The sequence below is a fragment of the Balaenoptera ricei genome, chromosome X, assembly GCF_028023285.1.
Source record: "Balaenoptera ricei isolate mBalRic1 chromosome X, mBalRic1.hap2, whole genome shotgun sequence".
In the NCBI taxonomy this organism is placed as follows: Eukaryota; Metazoa; Chordata; class Mammalia; order Artiodactyla; family Balaenopteridae; genus Balaenoptera; species Balaenoptera ricei.
The window spans coordinates 5,075,931-5,094,473 of NC_082660.1; the positions used below are offsets into that span (position 1 = coordinate 5,075,931).

The following is an 18,543-nucleotide window of genomic DNA, read 5'->3' on the forward strand; positions in this document are numbered from 1 at the left end:
AAAAGTGGAAAGGTTAAATAATCAAAGAATTGTCTTGTTCAATAAGGGTAGATGCTACTTGATTGGTTTCCTTTTTTAAAAAAATATTTATTTATTTATTAGGCTGCACCAGGTCTTAGTTGCAGCATGTGGGCTCTTAGTTGCGGCATGTATGTGGGATCTAGTGCCGTGACCAGGGATCAAACCTGGGCCCCCTGCATTGGGAGCACGGAGTTTTAACCCCTGGACCACCAGGGAAGTCCCTTGGCTCGTTTTCTAACTGTCATCGGGCAACAGGACATGAATTTAGGAACGGGGAGTGGTTCTTTGGATGTGCCCCTCCTTCCAGGCTGAGCAAGCTGCAAGCGGAAGGCAGTTCTGGAGGATGCTTGTCTTTAGCCATCCTGGGTCCAGGCCCACGGCATTCCCACCTGAATGGGGTCCGGATAAAGCGCTCTCGGACCTTCCCTTTTTCATCAAACCCCCAGATCTCTTTGGTGCCCCAGGATTATGACCCACACGGGAATCAGGAGGTTTGAGCTTTGGTACATCAGGCGTTAAGGCGCAGATACGCGGAGGCCCAGGCTGGCAAGGAAATGCGTGGTGGGCGGGATGAGGCTTGGGGCCCGAGGGAGCTGGATTTGGTGCAGCCCATTCGGATGGCTGACTCCTGAGGGCTCCCGCTAACTGCTGTCCTGAAGGAGTGTGGGTGGTACTCCCAACATCCCAACGTTCCAGAGAAATCAGGAATACCGATTTGCGTGTGTGCGGGGGACTATTTCGGGGGATTTTTTAAGTTGGAAATTTCTCGATTTTTAAAAATATTGGCCTGTTTTTTTAGTATTGGGTCCTGATGTTGAGTGAATTGCTGTGTGCTCCACGTCTTAGAAGGGATCCCCATTATACTCACTTCTTGGTTCCCTCTGGCGAAGCGTGAGGGTGGTCTGCTCACATCCTGCATGTGCTTCTTTTGTGGGTCCAGGCTGGGAGGGAACCTGTAGAATAGGTGACCTATTTTTATATCGGGCGTCCACCTACTAACAGAGGTATCCCAGACAGGGCAGATTTCCTGGGATTGGGTAACACAGGCAGTCTTGTTTGTTTCCCTCGGAGGGTCCATTCACGGGGGCACACCCCCATGCTGTTGTACCCCCACCCTTTTAGGGCACTCCTGAGCACTTGGCATGATTACTCAGCCGTACTTCCTTGACCTGCTTCCAGGACAAGTCACGATGAACCCTTCAGCGAGGCAGTCCCCACTCATCGCCCACCTGCATCGTCCCCAGAGATAGTCTATGAGGATCCTTGTGTCCCCTTAACTGGGCGGGGGGCCTTCTCCAGAGAGGAAGGGGCTCCGTCTAGAAAGCTGAGAGTAGACAGTGCCTCTCATCAGTTTGTCGTGAGCCTGTCATCTTTGCCGGGGACCCGAGGGGGGCATGCATAGACTTGAAGGAGGGGGACGATGAGGAGGAAGAAGACAAGAAACAGAAACAGAAGCAGAAAGAGAAGAAGAAGCAGAAACAGAAGTGGAAGCAAAAACAGAAGAAGCAGCAGAAACTGAAGAAGCAGCAGAAGCAGAAACAGAAGTAGTTTGGAAATCCATCTTCTTCCCTAGTGTCCAGTCTCCTATTACAACGATTTCAATTGTTACTTCTTTCCTCCTACCTGAAGCATAAAGAAATTTGACATTTTTTCCTACGGATGTTCAGTACCTCTGGGTTAGGATACTTGACGAATGAACGCCAGGTAATTTAAAACCGGAAGCATCAAAGAATCTTGCCACCACCTGTTCCGGAGTGGGGCGTGTGGCTGGCCTCAAACTCTTTGATTGAAGTTCAGCCGTGCGTGGAGGGTTGAGCCCGATTATGGATGGTGTCTCTAGTCGGGCATCCTCACCGTACCCCATTGTGACTACAAAGCCGTATAATCTATAGGAGTCACACAGAGTCACAGGCAAGGCTCTCTGTGAAGGGTCGTCTCACAAAGAGAGCCCGTCGTGAAGCTTCCCAGATGAGGCCATTGTGGGGAAGAAGCAGGGGTGCTGGTCATAGCTGGAGGGGCGCCAGCGTGACTAAAGTCAGGGCAGCATCTTAAATCTCATTCCACAAACCCACTTTCAGACCTGGGTATCTATTTCTTTTCCCTCTGTTTTTGTGGGGAAGAGGTGTCCTTCCTGTCTTCGTTTTTATATTTAAGATATATCTTCGTTTTTCTGTGGTTTTGAAAATAGCATGTGCTACTTTAAAAAATCAAAGCAGTATAAAAATATAAAGAAGTGAAAAGTTAAAATTGTTCCCAGTTTTTTCCCCCTCCCAACTAATTGTCATCTATTAGTGGTATCTTTCAGTTAGTGGTAAAAATCCATATAGTGGCGTTTTTGTTTTTAAAAATGTATTCTGAAGTGTTCAGTGAATCGTTTGGGACCACGTGCCATAGAAAGTGTGCTTGTAAAAGCTCACCAGGTAAGTACACAGGTTACGTCTCTGCCATTGTCCACTCCTGTATCTGAATAGCAGCCAGGGGACAATGGCTCAGACACCGATGCATTTATGGAAAGCGTTCACATACACTGGCGCACGGCAGGAACTTGTGGAATCTCTCTCTCTCTCCAGGAGTGAGTTCTGACCCCTACCAGGTTGAGATTCACTCTCCTTCTCTGTATCCATCCTCTGATGTGCTCCATCGTGGAACTTAAAGCAGCTGAGACCAATTATTAATGGTCTTGTCTGAACTGTGGGTTGCTGATGGCAGGAGCCGGTCCAGCTTAGCTTTATATTTTAGTGCCTGGAGTCACGTGGGCAGAATAGATGTGAAAGGCCTGGATGGATGAAGTGAACAGCAAGGTGTGTCCATCTCTGTGCGTGCAGAGTGGTGGTCACACGGACTCCGGCTGGGTGACTGTTGACACCGCTACCTGGTTTATGCCTTAGTCTAATCACCGGCATCTGAGGGGTCTCAGAAGGAATCCACAGACGTCCCTATTTGCATTCCTATCATTCCCTACGCTGACTCAAATGGGGACACTCGGTGAATCATCAAGGTCAAACTTTGAGAAGAGGAACATGATATGCAAGACCGTGGCAGACAGAAAAAAAAAAAAAAAATAACGCCATAGCCATCTTCTTGCCTAGGTTTCACTCACGCGTGGACGGGATGTAAATCTTTTTGATTCTGAGATTGGAGTGATTGAAGGTTGCCGGGAAGGCGCAGAGCTGCCTCCTGTATTTGTAACAAATAGAGGGAAGGCGCAGAGCTGCCTCCTGTATTTGTAACAAATAGAGGGAAGGCGCAGAGCTGCCTCCTGTATTTGTAACAAATAGAGGGAAGGCATGTAGCAGCTGAAAGTTCTATCTTTTCACACAGCGTGCGAGGCAGTGGCAATAAATTTTCAAGAGAGTTGTTTACTGAAGTGCTCCAGCTAATAAAAAAGGAGCTAAGCAGTTATGGAGAGATCTTACTCCTGCCAACTTGCTCCAGTGTCATTTAGTTTTCAAGGTCGTAGAGAGGAAGAAAGACCTGGGCCTTCTGAACGAGGGAGGATAGCCTTTCCTGCTCTCTTGAAGGATAAGGCTGAGCAAGGGTTCCTCGCCCCCACCAAAGAGCAAGCTGTCAGTCATGCCTCAGGGTGTGTGCACTCACACCCCAGGGTGTGTGCAGGGCAGTGATGATGGATGTCTGTCCAGCCCACATGCCCGTGCTCCACTGATCACACCTCTGTTCCCGGAGGGTAAATCTTCGTGGTTCGGAGTTTTTGCAGCTGGGGACGCTTCCCTAAATGTTCCAGGGTTGGTTTTTGTGTGTAAAATCTCATCAGTCTTCTTGGACACCTAGCACCTTGGCTGGTATCTGTCATGGGCAGTCTACTGGATGCCAAAGAGATTATAGGAAAATAATTCTGTACGTAGGTGCATATTTGTAATCAACGCATGAATGGCCCTCTCCCCTTCCACCCAGGGTCCCCCTACATTACAAGACAAAAATCACATCCCGTGGTCATTGATTGAGCCCCAAAGTGGTACCTCTTGGACTCAGCTGTTCTTCCTGCCCTCTTTATGAAGGACGTTTGTCTTGGGCTCCCTTGTTTGCTTGTTGCACCCACTTCATCCTTTGCTTTTTCATTCTCACCCCCCGTTTTCAAATGCCTTCATCTTGTGATCCCAGTGATTATAAAATGCCGATAATGTCGATGGCTGCCTCTTTCCTCAGTTTTCTTTCTTTTTTCTCCAAGCTGTTGGGCGTGCCGTAGCTCATCCTTCTCTGCCAGTCACATCCTGCATTTTAAGTTATGACCGTGTACATGCTTGGAAAGTGGAGTTTTTAAGCATCCTTGTCTATTTTCCTTAACGCTAAGTCTAAAGATAAATGGGAGAGCAGATGAGCCTCAGGTGGCAGTGAAATTGTGCCCATTCGTAAGGTAACTGTCTATTTTGGCACGAGTATGAAGAGTGAGATTTTATGCTCATTTTGGGAAATCCACGCCAGTTTTTAGGGCCCTAATCTGCTTCTTGAGAAGGAGGTACAGTGTATCCAGGTGTGAAGAAACGTGCGCCCAGAATGACTAGGGTGGAAACTGAACAGGCCACCTGTGTGGCCAAAGTCCATGGTGTACCATGGCTTAGTCTCACTTCTTTCAGGGTCTTCAAGGGTATGTACCCTTTGAGGTAGCCAAGGGATGCCTTTGGTACACATGCTCATGCGAAGGTCATCAGCTCGGATGACGGCTCCTGTGTGTCTGTGTGCACATGAATATCTCTTCTTTTCTTTCTGAGAGGTAACAGTGAGATTTATACAACAGAGGTTGTGGGTTCTAAATCTCCTGCCTTCAAACTCTAGTTACTGAGAGAAATGGGGCAAGCCAGTTATAACCTTTTTTTTTTTTTGCTTTCTTAGTTGTAAAATAATAACAGTATTTCTTCATTTTATACTCTTGTAAAAGAAACAAAATGTGACAGAATTCATCTCCCAGTGCTGGAAATATAAAACACTATTCAAGTAATCAACAACAAGTTGCTGAATTTGCTGTTTTCAGAGAACAGGAAGTGCCTGACTCACTCATAGTGTGGTCTTCTGTGTTTATTTTCTGTTCCCAAAAGCGAGCGACCTTGAAAGTGTGATAATCAGTAGGTGTGAGCAGTTGACCCACAAGTGCAGTAGGAGCTGAAGGAACCCAAGTTGTATTCACATTAGGAAATTGAAAATGAATTTAGAGGAGTGTCATCCATTTATTTATTAGAGGTAAAGTTATGACATTTGTGAGACCCAGTTGTAAATTTGAAGTGGTTTTGGTTATCATGAGGGGTTAGGTTAGTAAGTAAACATATACAAGCAACGTTGCTTGAATTAAATAGATTCTTCCTTTAGAACTTTTGCTCGGTGGCAAAGATGTCGAACACAGGATGTGATTCCTCCAATACAGCCAGAGACTTTTGACTTAGGTTAGAAGTTTGGAGATATATATATAAAATATTTATACATATATGTGTATATATATTATTTTGTATATATAAAATATATATAAACTCATTTATATTTTATATATATAATAATATCTGCTGTAGAGCAACTTTTACATGAACCACGTTGCATTCATGAGTCCCAAGTAGTTCACTAAAGTTCTGGGTGGTACTTTTGAAGCTGGAAGAGCTAATGCAATATTTCATTGAATAACAGAGGTTTACGGAACCGATGCTACCTGCCCGTCATCGTGCTGGTGCCAGGAATACACAGATGTAGATGACATGCCCCAGCCTGTGGTCTAGTGGGAGAAGGAGGGCATATAAATGATCCTTGGGTAGACCAGCAAATGCTTTATTAGAAATTACATTCATTCACCCACTAATGCATTCATTCCCTTCTTCATTTGTGCCCTGATAGCCTTCAAAAGGGCACTCACTCAGTATTCCCTTTTAGCCAGAAAGGAATTGCTGATGGTCGCCTGGAGCAAGGTAAAGGAGGAAGCTATTACATGAAATTGAAACACAGCAATTGAGTGCATTTCTCAGAGGTCCACTAGATGTCAAGAGGAAGCGATGTGACTTATTGATCCCTTTGAGCAGACTTGGGTGTGAACCCCCAGACCTCCCCACAGTAACCATGCTGCCCGGCAGTTGTCCCAAGGACCACATGTGCACAGTGACTTTTAACTCTCCAGGGACTTATAATGCTCCAGCATCTGTGCTTTCTCAACAATTCCACCAGAGTAGGTTTAGGTGTACTCTGAACTACAAAAAGCTCTTGCAGTACCATCCATCTCTCTCGACTAAAGTACAGATTGAGGCCCGTTCAGAGGATGTTCCATTTGACTTCCAAAATTCAGTATTGACAATGGAGTGTTCCGGCAAGGAGACTTGTTCTATAGTAGAAGATGGGCAACATGGCGGCACGCAGAGTTGAACTGGCTTTCAACTGTGGATCTAAGTAGTTGACAACTCAAGATACTGTCTTTACTAGGTAGGAGCGCGCACACATGCATGTGTGTGTGTGTGTGTGTGTGTGTGTGTGTTTTCCAGAAAGAATACAGTTTTGTAGGTGCTTCAATTCATATACATTTCAGAGAGAGAGGAAAGAATAGAATTCAAGAAGAAAGTAGGTCATTCTCCAATACATTTTGTTTTTCTGAGTTGCCTCTTTGGAGAATATCTCAAGGACATAACACATCAGTCTGCTGGTCTGTAGAGGGTACAGTGAGTTACCTATGGAGAGAGACTTGCCATCCCCCAAATAAGAGATTCAGTATTCGGCATCATTCAGTGGTGTTTTCTGAATGTTCAAACTGCATCGTGTAATCATAGGTTGATCCTAATCAGAATGGTGGCCATATCTTCTATATCCACTCATTCGTTGATGGACACTTAGGTTGCTTCCATGTGTTGGCTCTTGTGAATAGTGCTGCTGTGAACATAGGGGAATGGATGAGGAAGGTGTGGTACATCTATACAATGGAATATTACTCAGCCACTAAAAAGAATGAAATAATGCCATTTGCAGCAACATGGATGGACCTGGAGATTATCATACTAAGTGAAGTAAGTCAGAAAAAGACAAATATTATATGATACTGCTTATACATGAAATCTTAAAAAACTGATACAAATGAACTTTTTTACAAAACAGAAGCAGACTCACAGACTTAGACAACAAACTTATGGTTACCAGTGGGGAAGGGTAGCAGGGAGAGACAGATTGGGAGTTTGGGACTGACACGTACACACTGCCATATTTAAAATAGATAACCAACAAGGACCTTCTGTATAGCACAGAGAACTCTGCTCAATATCCTGTAATAACCTAAATGGGAAAAGAATTTGAAAAACAAAAGATACAGGTATATGGATAACTGAATCGCTTTGCTGTATGCTCAAAACTAACACAACATTGTTAATCAACTATATTCCGATATAAAATAAAAATTTTTTAAAAATTCACTGCCATTAAGTCGGAGCTGATTTAATTTTCCTTAGTTAGTATGCTGAATCTGATATTATCGTTTGAGACTGAAAAATTATAAATGCCATCTTTTTTTACCAAGGGAATAAACATTTTCACTTTCAGAATAAAACAAAAAAACAAAAAAAAAAAACAATGGTGGCCAACATGCTTATTTTGCTCTTGGATTTTGTTTTTTTTTTTCCAGGAATGCTAAGACCCCTTTCTTGCTTGTCCTGGCTTTCCTACACATGCACACGGCTCTCTTCTCTTCGAAGGACTTTGCCGGCAAAAGTAAACACGGCGCTTATGGAGATGCTGCCGAGGAAATGGACTGGAGCGTTGGTATGTGTACCTTTATCTTCAGTCTGTCCTTCAGATGCGACTGAGGCTTTTCCTGCTTCTATCTTATTTCCTCTGAGTTTCCACCTACGTCCCCGATGCCTTTAGAGACAGCACGTTCTTTTTGTTTTTGTGTTTCAAAAAAAAGGAAGCCAAACAAACACTAAGTGTGAAAGGTAAGCAGAATATAAAAAGCATCTCAGCCCCGAGTCCATGCTTGTGGTTACCAATGGATACAGCACCAGGAGGAGTCTGGGTCTGTGGGCTGGTGATCAAAGAGATGCACGAAGGAAAGGAATCACAGCATCAATCCTTATCACCACTTATTCTTTTAGCAATTCAATGTGAGCAACCCCTTGTCTGTAGCAAAGTTAGGCACAGGGTAGATTCGGGAGACAGAGGACGCGCCGTGGGCTATGGCCTTGGTGAGTCTCGATGCAGTAGCCCTGGGGTCTTCCCTGGATGCTGTGAGCCCCACTGTGTTTCCTTCTTCTCCAGCTTGTGTTCTTCTTGCTGCGTCTGTGAGGACGGCAGGGATTGCCTTCCTCTCTGTGTCCCTTCTCCCTAAGCAGATTACCCTATTTCTGAGAAACGTAGCATATTTTTCAGAGGTACTGGGAAGACTTCCTTCTGAGGTTTCCTTTTTAAACAGTGTCTTGCACATTGACGCGAGATCATGGTGACCGTGCTTTCTTCTGCACAGCTACGCAGTCTCGGGTCTATTCCACAGAGTGTAGGGGAAGCCAGAGTATGTGGGTTAAGCAAAGGGATGGAAAATCAGTGGGTTCTGAACTTCGCGTTCAATTCCTGTCTATCCCAGAGATGTCTCTTACGGTGACGTTGCTCGCTCCATCTGGACAAAATTGGACAAAATTGAGCAAATGGCACCCGTGAACAGGTTGCTTAAGATTTTTGCATATTTTCTTTCTTTTCCTTCCCCCCCCCCAACTCCTCTCGTTCTTCCTTCCTTTTCTTTTTATGCCCTGGATTGATAGTTTTTTCATCGAGATGTTTTGGAGATGTTTGAACATGACCGCAGAGTTTCTTGGTTGGTTTGTATTAAAAGCAAACTGAGCGTGATTTGGTCACCAACTTTGGGAATGACAAGAACAAGTTTTGTTTCATTTAAATCTTCTAAGGAGCACCGTCTTTTGGACAAGATGACTGTACCCTTATTCTAGCTTCTAGCTCTTTCTGTTACTATCTCCGTGAACTTGAGAGATGTCTTAAACCTGTGGGCCTGATGAATTCAGACGAGGTAACTTCCAAGTTTCTTTCCTTTCTAACCTTCTCTGTGATGCTGTCAGATAACAGAAGTGAGTACAGATGATGAATACGTACTAGGAAAAACAAAACCAGAACAACCTGCCTAATGAGATTCGTAAGAAGAATTCATTATACTTAGGGCTTTGACATACACCCATACAAGCCTGCCTTCTTTCACTTTTCATTCTTAAAACGTTGCAGGTAAATTAGTTTACATTTTCCACACTGTGGTAGTGTAAATCAGTAGAGTACTTCGTAGTGTGAGTCAGTAGAATATTTTATCTCTTTAATGAGCGTTATATGTTAGTGTAACAGGTTTCGTGTACAGCTCTCTGACGTTTGTTGGCTAGCAAGCAAACTAATGCTGGTGTCATCACACTTACTGATTAATTTTTATTTAATTAGAGCAGGACATATGCCTACCCTGACTCATTAAAAAAGTCTAACTTCCAATGTTTTCCTGCTACTGGTCCCTCTTGAATAAGACAGAGAATGTTTTTTAGTCTTCGAGATCTGCGTTAGGCCCTGATATCATATTAATTGATGATTGTGTTCTTTTTTTGCCAAAAAATAAAAATCCTTCCCTTAAGCCATTACATTCATTTCACAGGATGTTTCTGTTGTTTTACAAATACCTCTGAGCATTTGGAGGAATATTCCTTCTTTCCAAAGAGAGCCTTTTATTGTCACACAGAAGGGGACGGTAGCACTCTGGATAATTATGTAATAAAATAACATGAGAGTATTGGCTTAAAAAGAATCGCTGCTAGTACCCTGGGCAGCTGAGCTACAAGATGTTACCCAGAGAGGGCACGTCTCTGTCCTTTAGAGCATTTTCTTTCTAAATGTTGGGAGGCAACATTGTTATATGCAGCATAACTTTCCCCACTGTGGGTTTCCCTGTACCTGTGAAGGCAAATTCATAAAAAGAACCTTTCTTGTTTAATTGTCCGCCATGGCCAATCTCACCCCCTGTCATGGTGCTGGATGGCCTTATTCTTACCTGTGTGATCGCTGTAGCTTGTACTGGTATCATGACGCAGGAAGGACTGACGGCACAGATGTGGTGTAAGGTCTACGCCATGGAGCTCGCGGTAAAAGCTGGCAGGGGTAGCTGAAATCCTGGAACTCGAATACTGCCATGCAGTTCGAGGGGTGGGCAATGTTCTAATTTTTATTTATTTATATTTATTTTTGGCTGTGTTGGGTCTTCGTTTCTGTGCGAGGGCTTTCTCCCGTTGCGGCAAGCGGGGGCCACTCTTCATCGCGGTGCGCGGGCTTCTCATTATCGCGGCCACTCTTGTTGCGGAGCACAGGCTCCAGACGCGCAGGCTCAGTAATTGTGGCTCACGGGCCCAGTTGCTCCGCGGCATGTGGGATCCTCCCAGACCAGGGCTTGAACCCGTGTCCCCTGCATTGGCAGGCAGACTCTCAACCGCTGCGCCACCAGGGAAGCCCCAAGAGTGGTATACAGTCGACAGTAAGTCACAGGGAAAGAGCTGGTTCCTTCATTCATCACCTCTAGGAGATGCCATTTGTGTGCCTAACATTTTTTTTGAGGGAGAATGCAATGATGATGAGACCTTGGCTTAAGAGAATTTAGGGGCTCCTAAGGGATTTAAGATTCTTCCAGGTGATGTTGTAATATCCCAGAGCAGAAAGGAATGAATGAATGTCCCGAGGGAGGTGCAGATAACGCTCGAGTGGTTTCGCAGGGGAAGGGTCTCCGTATGTGACCAGTGGCCGGCCTCACCACTTCAGCAGGGCACACTTACGGGTGAAGCCTTTGGGCAGTCGTGGCTCTATTGCTGAGTCTGATTTTCCACTTCTCAAGCAGCAGAGCCTTGGGGGAGGAACAAATGGGTAAAATCACAGTGTTTTCCAATGCACTCCAAGTATTTTTTCTTTGGGGAGGGGGTGGGTGTGTGTCATTCTAGCTGTTGTAATGACATCTACCAGAGACCTGTGAATGGGTGGGGGGCAGAGGGAGCCGGTGGAGGGATGGAAGTGGTTCCCGCCAGTGGCTTGTTATCTGTGACGTGTCCCCGTTACAGTACTCACAGCTGCAGGGGGTCGGGTGGAATTTGCCTGCAATGGGCTTTTGTTTCGCTCACGATGAGAATAGCAAATTCTGTAACCTACAAAGAGAATGCAGGTCGAGAACAGTGAGGTGAACGTAAAAATAAATCTCTGACTTCAAAGCAAACCTTTCAATTAAAGAAAAAATCCCTGCCACTTCTAAGGGTTGGGACCCAGTGGCTTACGTGAGATTCTTTCTTTCAAACAGAAACACTAAGTCTTTTTCTTACGTGGAAGCAACACCGACCTTCTTAGTGGGACCCCGGAAGTCTTGAGGAGTTTGGTTGTCAATTGCTTGGGGTCTGAGATCTGGCACCCCTACGGGCCGTGTCTGATAAGGCAACATCAGTTTCTTCTCCTGGTGATTTTCCCGTTGGGGCTCTGGGCAGTGCCACCGTCTGTGGGTACAGGAGTGGAACAGCGAACCCGGCGGAAGGAAAAATAATGGCTGAATTCATGAAAGGCGAGCTGGGGGGATAGTACAGAATGAATCCTTTTCCTACCTGCCGTGTAGTCAGCCTTGTGCCACAGAGCTTTTGGCCACACGTCAAATCTGTCTTGACAAATGGAGAATACATTGGAAAGCCTCATTTAGCAGGAGGTCAGGATGGTCCCAAGGACCTCAAGAAACCCAAGGAAACTCTGAAAATAAGAAGGCTTAGGGATTGGTCCAAGACCCTCAAACATACAGCATAATTCTCACCAGGGTTTGGCTTATTGGACGTAGGTCTAAGGAATGATCCGTTTAAAAACAGACTGTTTCTAAAACTCTTGGATTAAAATAGTTGTTGGAGTCTGAAATGCAGCATACGGTGAATAACCCCTCAGTGACAGGTGCATTTACTCAGGCAAAAGTGCTCTGGTTGAGTTTCTGTAGAAGACATCCTCTTTAGAATGCTATAGACCAGGCCCATAGTAGGTACCCAGTAAGTAATTTTTCAAGGTCAAGTCACGGGGAGCAGGTGCCTGTTAGTCGTAAGGCCCTGATTGTGGTGCTGGAATTGCTAGGAAAGCATGGCTTTTTCTTACACATGTGGATACTGGTCCAAAACTTGTGGGAGTGGATTCGATGGCTTTGCAAGAATAGTAAAAGCAGTCGAGCACCTTGTGACTCAAGATTTATCTCCATCTTAATCCAGGATAAAAGTTTCGAAATCCACCTCCCTGTTTCTAGTTCTCGAGAACTAAGATTGCAACGTCGATGTTCTTTGTCCTTCTTCTGTTCCGTGGAGAGTGTCATCTGAGCTGTAGGGTTGTGTGTTTCGCCTGGGATTCAATACATCAATTTTCCATCTTGAAGTTTTAAAATGCTCTTATTCTTGATAAGCGAGACCTTCTTTACAACGAGAAAATCGGTACTCAGCCGTAAAAAGGAACAGAATCAGGCCATTTGTAGAGACGTGGATGGACCTAGAGACGGTCATACAGAGTGAAGTAAGTCAGAAAGAGAAAAACAAATATCATATATTAATGCATATATGTGGAATCTAGAAAAGTGGTACAGATGAACCTATTTGCAGGGCAAGAATAGAGACGCAGACGTAGAGAACAAATGTACGGACACCAAGGGGGGAAGGGTGGGGTGGGATGACTTGGGAGATTGGGATTGACATATATACACTACTGTGTATAAAATAGATAACTAATGAGAACCTACTGTATAGCTCAGGGAACTTTCTCAGTGCTCTGAGGTGACCTAAATGGGAAGGAAATCCAAAAAAGAGGGGATTATATGTACACGTATAGCTGATTCACTTTGCTGTAGAGTAGAAACTAACACAACATTGTAAAACAACTATACTCCAATTTAAAAAAAAGTGAAAATCATGTGCTTGCTTCTGAGGCATCCTGAAAATGGAAGGGCAGGTAGGCATTCAAAGGAAGGGCAAAACAGGAGGAATCCCCAAAAGAAAAATGAAAGAACAGCCAGAGGATGAGAATAAAGACGAGGGGAAGTAGGGTCATGGCCCTCAGGGGTGAAGAGCATCTCAGGGAAGGAGGATTAGCACCAACCAGGACTTCTGAGACATCGTGTAAGGAAGAGGTGAAAAGGAAGCACAGTGCATTCAGCGACCGTGAACTTTAGGGTTGCATCAGATTGCAAAGCAAGAGAAATCTGAGGAGCTGGTGGTCAATGAGGTTGGATGTCCCTTTTTTTTTCATTGAAGTATAGTTGATTTACAATGTTGTGTTAGTTTCACGGATATTCCTTTTTAAGAAGCACAGAGGAACTCGAACACAGGGAGGACTTATCAGACTGTGTCGAGCTCAGCTCTGTTTGGAGACTGTGATTTGAGTGTCGGCATCCATATGAGGGGCCTGAGTGATTTTCAGTCCAGTGCAGGGGCAGAGAGAAGGATCATGGAGTTGACGGACGATTGAGATTTTGCTGGGGTACACCACAAAACGCGACTGGACGTGAGAGTTGGGTGGTCATCAGGAGAGCCAACTGGACTGGCAGAGTAGGGGAGGGGAAGGAAGAAGGAAGGGGACTGGTGGCTTGGGAGGTGACAGGCCGGAGGTCCAAATCGGATGGTAGGAAAGGTGTCGGCAGGCTAGGACAAGGTGAAAGTGTTTATATTTCAGGAGTAGAACAATTCCAGCTGTTCCCACATCCATGGCATGTATTTACTTTTTGGTTTTTTTTTTTTTTTGGGCCGCGCAGCATGGCATTCGGGATCTTAGTTCCCCGACCAGGGATGGAACCCGTGCCCCCTGCAGTGGAAACGCGGAGTCTTGACCACTGGACCACCAGGGAGGTCCCTGCGGCATGTATTTAGGATGATGAGTGAAAGACTAGGATACACTCTTCTCACGTCAAGAGATGAAGTAACTGGGAAGCCAGGGTGTTCAGCAGGCACCTTTGGGGTGACAGGGGTGCACCAGAGATGGGGACCTTGGCCGTCCTGTGATTGTTAGGGCTGAGGAGCTTCATTCCCTTTCAGAGTGGCGGTTTACGGCTGGGCGGGGGGCTGGAGGGCTAACGGTGGACTTCACAGGGAGAAATGCAGAGTCATTAGGGACCACGTGCTCAGGAGCTGAACTTCCAGTTTCGTCAGTTAGACAGTCACAATCGAGGCTTGGAAATTATTGCAGGGGTGGGTCACCAGTGGAAGGTCCCAGTTTTTCAGAGGTTTCAGGGAGGAACAGGTCCATGTGCTCTAAAAGCTCCCAGCCCTGTGCAGCAAAGCCCCATCTGTCAACGCAGGGACGCAGAGGCGGTATTAAGAGCTGGGTGCTCGTAACACGTGGATCGTTGTCACTTTGTAGCCATTGAGCCCGAGGTCGCGAGCAGAGCTGGGGGTGCACTTTGAGGTCATAGGAACCAGAACGTGAAGAGTTCCATCATAAAACTCTTAAGCTTCTGAAGGAAAGCACGTGTATTTGCCCAGTCTTCTGCAGCGGAGGTTGGAGGTGGTGGGAATTCTTAAATGTGTTTTTTTTTTTTTTTTAATTTGCATTTTTGTTTAAAAATATGCTCTGCATGAAGGGATGCTCAACGTAGCTAATTATTAGAGAAATTCAAATAAAAACTGCAATGAGTCAGAATGGCCATCTAGCCATCGTCAAAAAGTCTATAAATGCTGGAGAGGGTATGCAGAAAAGGGAACCCTCCTATACTGTTGGTGGGAATGTAAATGAGTGCAGCCACTGTGGAGAAGAGTATGGATGTTCCTTAAAAAACTAAAAATAGTTGCCATATGATCCAGCAATCCCACTCCTGGTTATATATCCAGAGAAAATTGTAGTTCGAAAAGACACATGTACCCCTATGTTCATTGCAGCACTATTTACAATAGCCAGGACGTGGAAACAACCTAAATGTCCATCGACAGATGAATGGATAAAGAACATGTGGTACATATATACAATGGAATATTACTCAGCCATAAAAAAGAATGAAGTAATGCCATTTGCAGGAACATGGATGGACCTAGAGATTACCACACTAAGTGAAGTAAGTCATACAGAGAAAGACAAGTATTATATGGTACCACTTATATGTGGAATCTAAAAACTAAACAAATGAATCTATGTACAAAAGAGAAACAGACTCACAGATGTAGAAGACAAACTATGGTTATCAAAGGGGAAAGGGTTGGGGGAAGGATAAACTAGAACAAACGTAAAAGAAAAGATTGCTAGATTTAATGACAAAATCTATTATTTCCTGATGTCAAAAGAAGAAGCTAACCAGACCAAAATCAGTTAAAAAGCTTTTGCGACATCTATGTAAAATGAAAAGAAAATCTATGTGATACAGAAAGAGCTCATACAAAGAAATTGATAGCAAGATAAGTATCAGAAAAAATGAGTTGTACCCATTTGCAGTATCAGCTCACCACAAATTGCTAGCATTATGATTTCTAAAAAAAAAAACACCCCCAAAAAAACTTTGTTAATGAGTGAAAGAGGGCATCTTATTATATTTTTTATTTTTTAAATTTTTTAATTGAAGTACAGTTGAAGTAAAATATTATGTTACAGGTGTACAGTATAGTGATTCACCATTTTAAATGTTATACTCCACTTATAGTTATTATAAAATATTGGCTATATTTCCTGTGTTGTACATTCTTGTAGCTTATTTTATACCTAATAGTTTGTACCAAAAGGGCAACTTTTTTGAAAGTTACATATGCCGTACCATATGGATTCCTAAAGAGGTCAGTTTTCTTTCTTTTTTTAATTAAACAACAAAAATACTGTTGTCATTTATCAAGTGGGGTCAGTACATTTTCACAAGCCCCATCCTCCAAGGATGATATGGTAAGGAGCTCCAGCAGCTGAATTTTTCACGAGGTTGCCTCTGCTAACCATACCTCTGAGTTTAGCTTACAAAGTGTATTTTAAATATTCAGCCAACACTTCTTCTGAATCCCAAGCCATCAATGGCACAATTATTAAAACTCAACTCAAGCAACAAATTGGATCTTATTTTCTCACTGGGGCTTTCCTTCATTGAAAATTCCCTTTGGGAATTTTGAAAAAATTTTAAGTCGTCTGGGAGAGAGAGCGAGTGTGTGTGTGTATGTGTGTGTTTACACTTGTCCTTTTGCATTTTCTCTTCAGCTGCATCCTTAATAACACACCTTAAAAAATGCATGAGTTTGTAAAATTTGCTTAATTCAATAACTTCCGTGGGATGCTAATTCCCCAGAGTGGAAATTGAATTTTTTAAAAAGGAAATGCACCAATTTATTCCGGGCAATCAAATCTTAGCTATATGCTTGGGACGGCAGCTTAGCTCTGAATCAGATAAACTATGACCTCTAGTGCTATCATCATGATCCCTGGTTACCGAGATAATCAGGAAACAGAGCCCGCAGACGGCATCATCCCTGGGACTTTTGACAGGGTCTGGTATTACAAAAACCTCTGCCTAATGAACGGATTTTTCATTCAAGCAGATCTAGACAGGAGAGAAATGAAATCCTTTCCATTACAGACCACTGTTTACCTGAGTGCAAGATACATAATGAGGTTTTGAAATTTGAAGGAAACATTGAACAGGAAATGACGACAACCTGTACGTTGTAAAGGAATGACTAATACAGACCCACCTACATATCATTCTCTTTCCACGATTGTCAAATCTATTTAATAAAAACACAGGATAAAAAAAAAGAACTACTATTCTCAATTAACAAAGATAGACACTAAGTTTCAGGACATGTACCAAAAAATTAAGAAAATGTGCTGTTAGGCTGTTTGGGAGAGCTTACTGTGAACTTTCAAAATGCAGGGCTTCTGCAAATAGTATATGGGGTATTGTTACTGGAATATAGGTTTATTTTTTAAATTTTATTGAAGTATAGTTGATTTACAATGCTGTGTTAATTTCTGCTGTACAGCAAAGTGACTCAGTTATGCATATATATATATATATATATATATATATATATATATATATATTCTATTTCATATTCTTTTCCATGATGGTTTATCATAGGATATTGAATATAGTTCCCTGTTCTGTGCTCTATAGTAGGTCCTTGTTGTCTATCCATCCTATATATAATAGTTTGCACCTGCTAATCCCCACCTCCCAATCCATCCGTCCCCCACCCCACTCCCCCTTGGCAACCACAAGTCTGTATGTCTGTGAGTCTGTTTCTGTTTTGCAGGTAAGTTCATCTGTGTCATATTTTAGATTCCACATGTAAGTGATATCATATGGTATTTGTCTTTCTCTGTCTGACTTATTTCACTTAGTATGATCATCTCTAGGTCTAGCCATGTTGCTGCAAATGGCATTATTTCATTCTTTTTGATGGCTGAGTAATATGGAATATATTTATTGAGGTTCATACTCCTTGCGGCCTTGAAGGAAATGAATTTATGATACATGAAAATCAAATCACCTATGCCAAGATTTCCCATTATTGACAACTTCTGAAGTGTATGTTTCAGGAGTTCTTTGTGAATGACAAGGCATGGGTTGGCGGACACAGTGGGTGTGAAAGATCACTGACCAGCCTGGAATCATGCTTTCTTCTGTGCCGCTACTTTGGGGCAGTTTTCCATTCCTGCAGGGGCTGTCGTGTATCAGGACGAGGTCACCCTTGAGTTCTGGGCTCCACAGAATTCAAGAGCAGAGTTCTGAGGGCCCTGTCTACCTGCATCTCGTGTACCCTTTTGTAAGAGAAAAAAAGTTTGTTAATTGTTGTCAGTGTCATCTGTATTTTTTATTTTAAGTTGAACGTTTTCCTCACTAGGTGTCATTCTTTTTCTGACGTCCAAAGTCATCCATATTATGCAAAACCAAGGAATGCAGACACAAGCAAGAGAAAGGGATCGCCCCATGTGACCCCACCCCTATTAGGTAACCTCGTTCATGGATCACTTCATAGCTTTCCTGTCTTATATGTTGCCAATACTATATGAGAAGACTAAGATGCAATCCTTATTATTGAGAGTGTTTTATACAAACTGTATACACTGTTTTGCAATTTTCACTTTCCACTTACCTATATACTTAGGCATTTTGCAATATCAGCATTTCAATCTTCATGTCCTCGCTCTTAGACTATGGTTTACTGAATCAGTCCCCTGGGAGGGACATCTGAGTTCCCACCAACTTTTTGTTTTTCTATTTCAAGCAATGCTATCATGAGTATTCTTCTCTGTATGTCTATATGAACTTGTTGGAGCATTTTTTTAAAGAAAAAATTCCCAAAATTAAAATGCTGGATCAAGGAGTCTTTAAAAATTGAGTTTTAGTAGAGACCGAGTAAAATGTCTTACCCTTGTTTTTCCCGCAACAGTGGGACACCCACTGAGGATCTATGAGAATGCTAATTTCCTCATAATCTTACCAACTCTGGAATTATGATTCTAACAGCGTGATTGTGAAAGTATTGGGTTGGCCAGAAAGTTCGCTCAGGTTTTTCCATAACATCTTATGGAAACCCGAACGAACTTTCTGGCCAACCCAATATTTTTTACTTG

At 43.4% G+C, this 18,543-nt stretch overlaps 1 protein-coding gene across 6 annotated transcripts in view; it reads left to right on the forward strand.

Moving 5' to 3' along the window:
* Nucleotides 1–18,543, forward strand: part of STS (steroid sulfatase) — a 639,557-nt gene that overhangs the window by 103,119 nt on the left and 517,895 nt on the right. For all 6 annotated transcript variants that reach the window (XR_009500087.1, XR_009500086.1, XR_009500088.1 and 3 more), the window contains exon 7: nucleotides 7,613–7,749. Coding sequence is in view for 3 of the 6 variants with exons in the window: in XM_059909899.1 (XP_059765882.1) it covers nucleotides 7,613–7,749 (137 nt within the window). In the remaining 3 variants the exon portion in view is untranslated. The remainder of the gene's footprint in view (nucleotides 1–7,612; nucleotides 7,750–18,543) is intronic.